Source organism: Mesoplodon bidens (genome assembly GCF_964165515.1).
Source record: "Mesoplodon bidens genome assembly, chromosome: 3".
NCBI classification, from domain to species: domain Eukaryota; kingdom Metazoa; phylum Chordata; class Mammalia; order Artiodactyla; family Ziphiidae; genus Mesoplodon; species Mesoplodon bidens.
The window spans coordinates 152,093,156-152,105,659 of NC_138178.1; the positions used below are offsets into that span (position 1 = coordinate 152,093,156).

At 39.9% G+C, this 12,504-nt stretch overlaps 1 protein-coding gene across 3 annotated transcripts in view; it reads left to right on the forward strand.

Moving 5' to 3' along the window:
* GPATCH2L (G-patch domain containing 2 like) overlaps positions 1-12,504 on the forward strand; it is a 62,718-nt gene that overhangs the window by 44,279 nt on the left and 5,935 nt on the right. For 2 of the 3 annotated variants that reach the window (XM_081229993.1, XM_081229992.1), the window contains exon 9: positions 1,238-1,332. In XM_081229993.1, the coding sequence (XP_081086119.1) occupies positions 1,238-1,332 (95 nt within the window). Of the gene's footprint in view, positions 1-1,237; positions 1,345-12,504 lie in introns of all 3 variants that reach the window. The other variant, XM_081229991.1, reaches the window with a different exon arrangement.

Below are 12,504 nucleotides of genomic sequence, written 5' to 3' on the forward strand. Positions count from 1 at the left end.
GCTGAATATTCGAGGGAACATATTTTTGCCACATAATGTTTTGTTTTGTTTTGTTTTGTTTTTTCTGGTACGCGGGCCTCTCACCGTTGTGGCCTCTCCCGCTGCAGAGCACAGGCTCCGGACGCGTAGGCTCAGCGGCCATGGCTCACGGGCCCAGCCGCTCCGCGGCATGTGGGATCTTCCTGGACCGGAGCACGAACCCGTGTTCCCTGCATCAGCAGGCGGGCTCTCAACCACTGTGCCACCAGGGAAGCCCCACATAATGTTTTTAAAAATCACAGAAACTGGGGCTTCCCTGGTGGCGCAGTGGTTGAGAGTCCACCTGCCGATGCAGGGGACGCGGGTTCGTGCCCCGGTCCGGGAGGATCCCACATGCCGCGGAGCGGCTGGGCCCGTGAGCCATGGCCGCTGAGCCTGCGCGTCCGGAGCCTGTGCTCCGCAGCGGGAGAGGCCACAGCGGTGAGAGGCCCACGTACCGCAAAAAAATAAAAAAAAAAAAAATAATAAAAAAAATCACAGAAACTAAACTTACTTATTTTGTGACATAGACACTATTAAAAATCCAGATTTATAGTGATAGAAGGGTTAAACTTCCTATTAAAATTCTATGCAAATATCTGTGTTCATGTAGCGTTAAGCTTTTCAATATATTACCAGTTGGGAATAGGTATTTCATTAGTGAGTTTAGAACAATTTCGGTTATAGTTTTATTTATTTATTTATTTATTTTTTTGCGGTACGCGGGCCTCTCACTGTTGTGGCCTCTCCCGTTGCGGAGCACAGGCTCCGGATGCGCAGGCTCAGCGGCCATGGCTCACGGGCCCAGCCGCTCCGCGGCATATGGGATCCTCCCGGACCGGGGCACGAACCCGTATCCCCTGCATCGGCAGGCGGACTCTCAACTACTGCGCCACCAGGGAGGCCCCTCGGTTATAGTTTTTATGAAAAATAATTGTACAAAAAAGAGCATGTAATGAAACATATTTATTGAAATTAATCATGAATGTCTGCTGTTCTGAATTCAGATAAGAAGTTTACAGTGGGTATATATAGTATATAAAGAATAAGTTATGATTAATTCTGAATAATCTTGTACTGACACTTGATGGCAAAGGATGGTGCCCATTTTGTTAGTGTATGTCTATAATGGGTCAGGGGTTTCATCTGGGCTGAACATATTCTCTTACAATAAGAATTACAAAGTTAAAACAATATTTTTTCTTTCTCATATATGCAGACAGGCAAACATACACCTGGGACCACCGTGTTCACGTGACATCAAGAGGAAACGGAAACCTGTGGCTACAGCATCTCTGTCCAGCCCAAGTGCCAGTAATTATATATGTAGTTATCCTTTATTGACCACCTACTGTGTGTCAGGCACTAAATTATATGTTTTATATACCTTTTCATCTCTGACCCTGAAGTCTGTGCTTTTTCACTGTGTCTTACAGCTTTCTTGAGTTTGAATCCCTATATTCCACTATCAACAGTCTTTAGTCATCTGTACTTTTGCTCTAACACAGACAGGAAATTAGGTGTGTGGTAATGAAAATCCTGGTAGGGTGGCAGTTTAGTCAATAGCGAAGGAGCCATATGGATTTATTTACTTTCATGTTTGGTATACAGCACAATACATTATCACTGTTTTAATGTCTTGTAGAGTGCTAATATTTTACCATTCAAGAAATTTCTAATTAAGTTTTCAAGTTAAAACTTAAGGTTTTCTAGGCAAAACTGGTTCATAGAAACCAAAATAATGGTTATCTTCAGTGGGAGGTAGTGACCAGAGGAGGACATAAAAAAGTCTTCTGGGCGGGGGGGGGAAGTCTTCTGGGATGCTGGAAATGCTTTATATCAAGAACTTGGTGGGGATTACATGAGTGTATACACATGTAAAGATTCACTGAGCTGCACATTTACATACATACAGGTATGTTATCCTTAAATGAAAAAGGGGGGATAATTATGTATTTATATCAGCAAGAATACTGGATGTCTATAGGTATTTTTCTTTGAAGTTAAGAGAAGATAATTAAATGTAATTATTAATCATAGGAAATAATACTTTGTGTATTTCAATACATTTTGGGGTGAATTGCTCTGGTTAAAAAGGGCGTATCTGCTTGTAGGACCTATCAGAAATACCTATGGTTATTTTCTTGATGATGGTGAATTCACTCTGAGGGAATTGAGCATATCATAAATTATTTTATTTTCTTCAGAAAATACTATATATTATATAGATCAGAGTAATTGATACCTGAGTAAAGAGTAGACCTCAGACAGATAGGAACTCTTATTTCTCTAACTTTACTTAGTAAGTTTCAGCATACTCTGAAATTGACCTGTTTGAGCTTCTGTTTGGAATGGTTGCTTGACAGTGGTTCGTACTGAACATTCTTAATCATGGGTCTGATGATTGTAGTAAGTTTTTCTTAGTGATTTTCACATGGCCATGCTCTGAGCTGAACATTTTACATGAATTATTTCACTTAACCTTTGCAACAACTTTATAAGGCAGATGCTGTTTTTATTCCCAGTTTACACATGGGAAAATTAAGGCTTAAGAGAGGTTAAATCACTCACTGAGGTTATATGGTTGGTAAATTGTAGAGCCAAGATCAGACCAATTTCCCTATGACTCTTGAGCTGCCCTCTTAAACACTGCAGGTGTTTGGTCTTGTATACAACAGAATTGGTTCCAAACCATGACTCCATGTCAAAACCCAGATCCTCATCCAGTCTATGGAATTGGAAGCAATAAAACACAGTCGCCCCTCTTTATCCTTTTGTTCTTTTTTTCCCCCTTAATATCTAGCTCTATTTTTAGCTTTTAGTTGTTTATAAGAGAAGAGCTGTTGAGAAGTTCATAATCCTTATTCCATATTCAAATCAGGAAATGTACCGGGAGGTATTAAACAAGACTTGAGTGTTCAGCATTTCCCCTACTGAGCCCAGCTCCTCTCACTTGTTGACTCAGGCCTGCTTCACTGAACATTTTTTTTGTTTTCTATCCGCAACCTGAGTGCCCCATGGAGGTGAAGGACACAGCCCGAGCCCGCGCCATCAGTCAGTAGAACAAATGGGCTTGCTCTGCCTAACGTCGGGCCATCTCGGATTCCACCTCTTTTATAGAAATGAGTGATGAAGAGAGGTGCGTTCCGCTTTGCCGCTGTATTAATACACATCAGGGGCCAGCTCCTGCCATTAAATCATGCTCCCGCATACATCTGTTATCGGACTCTTCACCAGTGTGATGAACAAGACTGCAGATAGAGGCTTCCTTGTGTCATTCTTTATAGGATTTTCCTAAAAGAATAAATAGCCCAGATCTCTGCCAACACTCTCTCCTGTCACTGTGATGAATTCAGCTTCTTTCTTAAACATGCAGCCACAAATCTTTTCCCTTTTCCCCTCCCCCACTTGTGGAAAGTTTTAAGTTGAAATTGACTGCATTTAAAGATAATAATAAGGCTAGAAAGGTGAAGAGCAAAAGGGAATAACATGCCTTCCTGTCTTTTGTACTAATATTAACAAAGGCCAGGAAATAGGACCTTTACATAGGGTCATTAGGTAGATCCATCTTGAAAGTGTAGCACCTCCATTTTCTTCATTTTACCTCCACTCCCCTTCCCTCTACGGCTTTATAACATGCAGGTGCCTGGTGTACAGAGCCACCCCTGGATCCTAGTGAGTAGCTGTGTTAACCTGCTTTCCCGGTCGATACACCAGAACAGGGAATGCCCAGCAATGTCCCCCTCATGCCGAAGTGAACCAGCTGTCATATATGTTCTGAAAGATTGTAACTGGAAGAGAAGAAAGGGTTATTTTCTCTAAAATTTGAGAGGCTTAAGTAGTTATAAGAAGCATAAGGAACTCAGATGAAAACAAGACTTCTTTTCCTTGAGATGATTTTCTTCATTAGAATGGCAAATCAGAGCTTTGGGTGTGCAAATCCCATTCCTTCAGAAAGTAGACACATGGCTGTAGGTGAAGGAGAATTGGGATAATAAGATATTCTGTTAAGAGCCCTGACTTTTTTTTTTTTTGGTGGGATCTTACTTCCCTGACCAGGGATTGAATCCGTGCCCTTTGCAGTGGAGGCACGGAGTCCTAACCACTGGACCGGCAGGGAATTCCCACGAGCCCTGACTGTTTTGGCCATCGCAAGAGCCATTTCTGACCTTCTTCACCCTGGGATAGGATATGTGTCCTTAGAAGGGTACCCAAGAGTTAACCTGTTAATTAGTTACGTAAGATTTCAAATACCAGGCCAGCAATGCTAGCGATGCATTCACAAGGGCAGGAATTTTTACCTGTCTTGCTCACTGCTGTACCCCACAGCATCTAAAAAATAATGCTCCACACATAGAACAGTCTCTAGATATTTGTTGTATGAATAAATGAATAGAATCTTAAAGATGAAACAGAGTGATTCTCAATATTATTCTAATCCTGTGATTGGATTCAGTAGTAGTTCCATTTCAGGTTGGCCCTTGTCTCAGGAGTCATAGGGCAGATTCTTATTGCCTGCTGTGCCTTTTAATTAAGTTTAAATGTTTTCTAAAGTTAAAAATGTTTTTTGAATAAATATTGAATGGCCACAAAAGAACATTTATAGAAAATGTATAAGATATAAAGAAAACCAATACAGCAACTATCCATATACCCACCATCCACTTTAAGAAAAGGAACATCACCTTTAAATTTTTCTTCCCACTCTCCTCAGAGGTAACCATTATCCTGATATATATTTTTGGTTAATCATTTGTCATTCTTTGTTTTTTTCAACTAGTTTTGACAGACATATGTATCTCTAAGCAGTATATTGTCTAGTTTTGCATGTTTTTGAACCTTGTGTAAATGGAATGTTGTATTTTATAAGTTACAAGTTTCACCCATTTATGTTCTTGAGATTCATTCAGGTCTTTCTTATCCTACCAGAGTCTATTCATTTTCTTACTTCCATATGTATGGTATTCCATTTTGTCAGTTGACAGATATAATACAATTAACTCTTCTTGATGAACATTTCAATCATATTCTTATGCTGTTTTACGCTATTGTGAAAGTACTGCACCATTCTTCAGGAGAACATATGCAAAAGTTTCTCTTGGCCATTTCACAGCTCTTAAGATAGCTATATCAAAAAAAAAAAAGTTGTTGTTTGAAGGATGTGGAGAAATTGAAAACCTTGTGCATTGCTGGTGGGAATGTAAAATAGTGCAGCCACTGTGGAAAAAGATATGGTAGTTCCTCAAAAATTTAAACATAAAACTACCATGTGATCCGTGGTAGTTCTTCTGGATATATACCCAAAAGAATTGAAAGCAAAGATTCAAATAGATATTTGTACACCCATGTTCATAGCAGCATTATTGACAGTAGCCAAAAAGTAGAAACAACCCAAATGTTCATCACTGGATGAATGGATAAATAAAATGTGGTATATACATTCAATAGGTTATTATTCAGTCTGAAAGCCTTCATTATAAGAATGAAATTATGAATGTTACAACATGGATGAAGACAACATGTTAAGTGAAATAAGCCAAACACAAAAAGGATGAATACTGTATGATTCCACTTATAAGAGGTACCTAAAACAATCCAATTTATAGAAACAGAAAGTAGAATGGTGGTTGCCAGGGGCTGCGGGAGGAAGAGAATGTGGAGTTATTGTTTAATGGGTAGACAGTTTCCATTTGGGATGATGAAAAAGTTCTGGACATGGATCGTGGTAATGGTTGTGCAACAGTGTGAATATACTAAATGCTACTGAACAGTATGCTTAGAAATTATTAGAATGGTACATTTCATATATATATTTTACCGTCATAAAAAATATGTAGCAAAACAGTTTTTCTAACAGTTTTTTTGTTTTGGTTTGGTTTTTTTAACATCTTTATTGGAGTATAATTGCTTTCCAATGGTGTGTTAGTTTCTGCTGTATCACAAAGTGAATCAGCTATACTTATACATATATCCACATATCCCCTCCCTCTTGCATCTCCTTCCCACCCTCCCTATCCCACCCCTCTACGTGCTCACAAAGCACCGAGCTGATCTCCCTGTGCTATGCAGCTGCTTCCCACTAGCTATATATTTTACTTTTGGTGGTGTATATGGGTCCATGCCACTCTCTCACTTCGTCCCAGCTTCCCCTTCCCCCTCCCCATGTCTTCAAGTCCATTCTCTACATCTGCATCTTTATTCCTGTCCTGCCCCTAGGTTCTTCAGAACCTTTTTTTTTTTAGATTCCATATATATGTGTTAGCATACTGTATTTGTTTTTCTCTTTCTGACTTAGAGTCTGCAGACTCTAGGTCCATCCACCTCACTACAAATAACTCAATTTCGTTTCTTTTTATGGCTGAGTAATATTCCATTGTATATATGTGCCACATCTTCTTTATCCATTCATCTGTCGATGGACACTTAGGTTGCTTCCATGTCCTGGCTATTGTAAATAGTGCTGCAATGAACATTGTGGTACATGACTTCTTTTTTTTTTTTTCTGTGGTACGCGGGCCTCTCACTGTTGTGGCCTCTCCCGTTACGGAGCACAGGCTCCAGATGCGCAGGCTCAGCGACCGTGGCTCGTGGGCCCAGCCGCTCCGCGGCACGTGGGATCTTCCCAGACTGGGGCACAAACCCGTGTCCCCTGCATCGGCAGGCAGACTCTCAACCACTGCGCCACCAGGGAAGCCCCATGACTCTTTTTGAATTATGGTTTTCTCCAGGTATATGCCCAGTAGTGGGATTGCTGTGTCGTATGGTAGTTCTATTTTTAGTTTTTTAAGGAACCTCCATACTGTTCTCCGTAGTGGCTGTGTCAGTTTACATTCCCACCAACAGTGAAAGAGGGTTCCCTTTTCTTGATACCCTCTCCAACATTTATTATTTGTAGACTTTTTGATGATGGCCATTCTGACTGGTGTGAGGTGATACCTCATTGTAGTTTTGATTTACATTTCTCTAATGATTAGTGATGTTGAGCATCCTTTCATGTGTTTGTTGGCAATCTGTATATCTTCTCTGGAGAAATGTCTATTTAGGTCTTCTGCCCATTTTTGGATTGGCTGTTTTTTTGATATTGAGCTGCATGAGCTGCTTGTATATTTAGGAGATTAATCCTTTGTCTGTTGTTTCATTTGCAAATACCTTCTCCCATTCTGAGGGTTGTCTTTTTGTCTTGTTTATGGTTTCCTTTGCTGTGCAAAGGCTTTTAAGTTTCATTAGGTCCCATTTGTTTATTTTTATTTCCATTACTCTAGGAGGTGGGTCAAGAAGGATCTTGCTGTGATTTATGTCATAGTGTTCTGCCTATGTTTTCCTCTAAGAGTTTTATAGTGTCTGGCCTTACATTTAGGTCTTTAATCCATTTTCAGTTCACTTTTGTGTATCGTGTTAGGAAGTGTTCTAATTTCATTCATTTACATGTAGCCGTCCAGTTTTCCCAACACCACTTATTGAAGAGGCTGTATTTTCTCCATTGTATATTCTTGCCTCCTTTGTCAAAGATAAGGTTACCCTATGTGTGTGGGTTTATCTCTGGGCTTTCTATCCTGTCCCATTGATATGTATTTCTGTTTTTGTGCCAGTACCATACTGTCTTGATTACTGTCGCTTTGTAATATAGTCTCAAGTCAGGGAGCCTGATTCCTCCAGCTCCATTTTTCTTGCTCAAGATTGTTTTGGCTCTTAGGTGTCTTTTGTGTTTCCATACAAACTGTAAAATGTCTTGTTCTAGTTCTGTGAAAAATGCCATTGGTAATTTGATAGGGATTGCATTGAATCTGTAGATTGCTTTGGGTAGTGTAGTCATTTTCATAATGTTGATTCTTCCAATCCAAGAACACAGTATATCTCACCCTCTGTTTGTATCATCTTTAATTTCTTTCATCAGTGTCTTACAGTTTTCTGCATACAGGTCTTTTGCCTCCTTAGGTAGGTTTATTCCTAGGTATTTTATTCTTTTGTTGCAGTGGTAAATGGGAGTGTTTCCTTAAGTTGTTTTTCAGATTTTTCATAATTAGTGTATAGGAATGCAAGAGATTTCTGTGCATTAATTTTGTATCCTGCTACTTTACCAAATTCATTGATTAGCTCTAGTAGTTTTCTGGTAGCATCTTTAGGATTCTCTATGTATATAGTATCATGTCATCTGCAAACAGTGACAGTTTTACTTTTTCTTTTCTGATTTGGATTCCTTTTATTTCTTTTTCTTCTCTGATTGCTATGGCTAAAACTTCCAAAACTATGTTGAATAATAGTGGTGAGAGTGGGCAACCTTGTCTAGTTCCTGATCTTAGTGGAAATGGTTTCAGTCTTTCATCATTGAAAACGATGTTGGCTGTGGGTTTGTCATATATGCCCTTTGTTATGTTGAGGTAAGTTCCCTCTATGCCTACTTTCTGGAGGGTTTTTATCATAAATCGGTGTTGAATTTTGTCAAAAGCTTTTTCTGCATCTATTGAGATGATCATATAGTTTTGTTTTGTTTTGTTTTTTGCGGTATGCAGGCCTCTCATTGTTGTGGCCTCTCCCGTTGCAGAGCACAGGCACTGGACGTGCAGGCTCAGTGGCCATGGCTCACGGGCCTAGCCGCTCCGCGGCATGTGGGGTCTTCCCGGACCGGGGCACGAACCCGTGCCCCCTGTATCAGCAGGCGGACTCTCAACCACTGCGCCACCAGGGAAGCCCCAATCATATAGTTTTTATCCTTCAGTTTGTTAATATGGTTTATCACATTGATTGATTTGCGTATATTGAAGAATCCTTGCATTCCTGGGATAAACCCCACTTGAGCATGGTGTATGATCCTTTTAATGTGTTGTTGGATTCTGTTTGCTAGTATTTTGTTGAGGATTTTTACATCTATGTTCATCAGTGTTAGCAGCCTGTAGTTTTCTTTTTTTGTGACATCTTTGTCTGGTTTTGGTATCATGGTGATGGTGGCCTCGTAGAATGAGTTTGGGAGTGTTCCTCCCTCTGCTATATTTTGGGAGAGTTTGTGAAGGATAGGTGTTAGCTTTTCTCTAAATGTTTGATAGAATTCGTCTGTGAAGCCATCTGGTCCTGGGATTTTTTTTGTTGGAAGATTTTTAATCACGGTTTCAATTTCAGTGCTTGTGATTGGTCTGTTTATATTTTCTATTCCTGGTTCAGTCTTGGCAGGTTGTGCATTTCTAAGAGTTTGTCCATTTCTTCCAGGTTGTCCATTTTGTTGGCATAGAGTTGCTTGTAGTAATCTCTCATGATCTTTTGTATTTCTGCAGTGTCAGCTGTCACTTATCCTTTTTCATTTCTAATTCTGTTGATTTGACTCTTTTCCCTTTTTTTCTTGATGAATCTGGCTAATGGTTTATCAATTTTATCTTCTCAAAGAACCAGCTTTTAGTTTTATTGATCTTTGCTATTGTTTCCTTCATTTCTTTTTCATTTATTTCTGATCTGATTTTTATGATTTCTTTCCTTCTGCTAACTTTGGGATTTTTTTGTTCTTCTTTCTCTAATTGCTTTAGGTGTAAGGTTAGGTTGTTTATTTGAGATGTTTCTTGAGGTAGGGTTGTATTGCTATAAACTTCCCTCTTAGAACTGCTTTTGCTGCATCCCATAGGTTTTGGGTTGTCGTGTTTTCATTGTCATTTGTTTCTAAGTTTTTTGATTTCCTCTTTGATTTCTTCAGTGATCTCTTGGTTATTTAGTAGCGTATTGTTTAGCCTCCTTGTGTTTGCATTTTTTACAGTTTTTTTTTCCTGTAATTGATATCTAGTCTCATAGCATCGTGGTCAGAAAAGATACTTGATATGATTTCAATTTTCTTAAATTTACCAAGGCTTGATTTGTGACCCAAGATATGATCTATCCTGGAGAATGTTCCATAAGCACTTGAGAAGAAAGTGTATTCTGTTTTTGGATGGAATGTCCTATAATTATCAATTAAGTCCATCTTGTTTAATGTGTCATTTAAAGCTTGTGTTTAATTATTTATTTTCATTTTGGATGATCTGCCCATTGGTGAAAGTGGAGTGTTAAAAGTCCCCTACTGTGATTGTGTTACTGTTGCTTTCCCCTTTTATGGCTGTTAGCATTTGCCTTATGTATTGAGGTGCTCCTATGTTGGGTGCATAAATATTTACAATTGTTATATCTTCTTCTTGGATTGATTCCTTGATCATTATGTACTGTTCTTCTTTGTCTCTTGTAATAGTCTTTATTTTAAACTCTATTTTGTCTGATATGAGAATTGCTACTCCAGCTTTCTTTTGATTTCCATTTGCATGGAATATCTTTTTCCATCCTCTCATTTTCAGTCTGTATGTGTGCCTAGGTCTGAAGTGGGTTTCTTTTAGACAGCGTATATGGGTCTTGTTTTTGTGTCCATTCAGCAAGTTTTTGTCTTTTAGTTGGAACATTTAATCCATTTACATTTAAGGTAATTATCGATATGTATGTTCCTGTTACCATTTTCTGAATTGTTTTGTGTTCGTTATTGTAGGTCTTTCCATTCTCTTGTGTTTCCTGCCTAGAGAAGTTCCTTTAGCATTTGTTGTAAAGCTGGTTTGGTGGTGCTGAATTCTCTTAGCTTTTGTGTGTCTGTAAAGGTTTTAATTTCTCCATCGAATCTGAATGAGATCCTTTCTGGGTAGAGTAATCTTGGTTGTAGGTTTTTCCCTTTCATCCTCTAAATATGTCCTGCCACACCCTTCTGCCTCACCCAGTTTCTGCTGAACGATCAGCTGTTAACCTTATGGGGATTCCCTTATATGTTATTTGTTGCTTTTCCCTTGCTGCTTTTAATATTTTTCCTTTGTATTTAATTTTTCATAGTTTGATTTATATGTGTCTTGGCATGTTTCTCCTTGGATTTATCCTTTATGGGACTCTCTGCACTTCCTGGACTTGATTGACTATTTCCTTTCCCATATTAGGGAAGTTTTCAACTATAATCTTTTCAAGTATTTTCTCAGTCCCTTTCTTTTTCTCTTCTTCTGGGACCCCCTATAATTCAAATGTTGGTGCATTTAATGTTGTCCCAGAGGTCTCTGAGACAGTCCTCAATTATTTTCATTCTTTTTTTTCTTTATTCTCTTCTGCGGTAGTTATTTCCACTATTTTATCTTCCAGGTCACTTATCCGTTCTTTGGCCTCAGTTATTCTGCTATTGATTCCTTCTAGAGAACTTTTAATTTCATTTATTGTGTTGTTCATCATTGTTTGTTTGCTCTTTAGTTCTTCTAGGTCCTTGTTAAACATTTCTTTTCTCCATTCTATTTACAAGATTTTCAATCATCTTTACTGTCATTACTCTGAATTCTTTTTGAGGTAGACTGCCTATTTCCTCTTCATTTGTTTGGTCTGGTGGGTTTTTACCTTGCTCCTTCATCTGCTGTGTATTTCTCTGTCTTCCCTTTTTTTTTTTTTTTGCGGTACGCGGGCCTCCCACCGCTGTGGCCTCTCCCGTTGCAGAGCACAGGCTCCAGACGCGCAGGCTCAGCGGCCATGGCTCACGGGCCCAGCCGCTCCGCGGCATGTGGGATCCTCCCAGACCGGGGCACGAACCCGTGTCCCCTGCATTGGCAGGCAGACTCTCAACCACTGCGCCACCAGGGAAGCCCTCTGTCTTCTCATTTTGCTTAACTTACTGTGTTTGGGGTCTCCTCTTCACAGGCTGCAGGTTCGTATTTCCCATTGTTTTTGGTGTCTGCCCCCAGTGGGTAACGTTGGTTCCGTGGAATGTGTAGGCTTCCTGTTGGAGGGGACTGGTACCTGTGTTCTGACGGATGAGGCTGGATCTTGTCTTTCTGGTGGGCAGGACTGTGTCCGGTGGTGTGTTTTGGGGTGTTTGTGACCTTATTATGATTTTAGGCAGCCTCTCTGCTAATGGGTAGGGTTGTGTTCCCGTCTTGCTCGTTGTTTGGCATGGGGTATCCAGCACTGCAGCTTGCTGGTCGTTGAGTGGAGCTGAGTCTTAGAGTTGAGATGGACATCTCTGGGAGAACTCTCGCCGATTGATATTACAAGGGGCCGGGAGGTCTCTGGTGAACCAATGTCCTGAACTCAGCTCTCCCACCTCAGAGGCTCAGGCCTGACACCCGGCTGGAGCACCAAGACCCAGTTCTTGGAGAAGGGGCCCTTGCAATTTCTAAGGAGCAAGGTTTCTTTGTAACTGCTGTGTCCATGAGATCACATAGAAAGTTCTCATTTTCTGAAGGAAATGTATCCAGAGAAGCAGATGGCACAATTTCCACAGTGTAATTCCTCTTCTTTGGATAGGACTCCTCAAAAAGGTAACAGGCCAAGAATCTAGGATAGTTTTTCACCATGGTTGATGACCATCTAGTAATGGTAGGTATAGTTTTATGGTATTATTTTCACTTAAATAGGAGTGAATGAGCATGTGTGTGAGAGAAATAGAGAGAGAGAGAGAGATTTGGGTGGTGATGTCAGATGTATTTCTTGCTGCTATGGTTGAGGTTCCAAAATGTTTGAAAG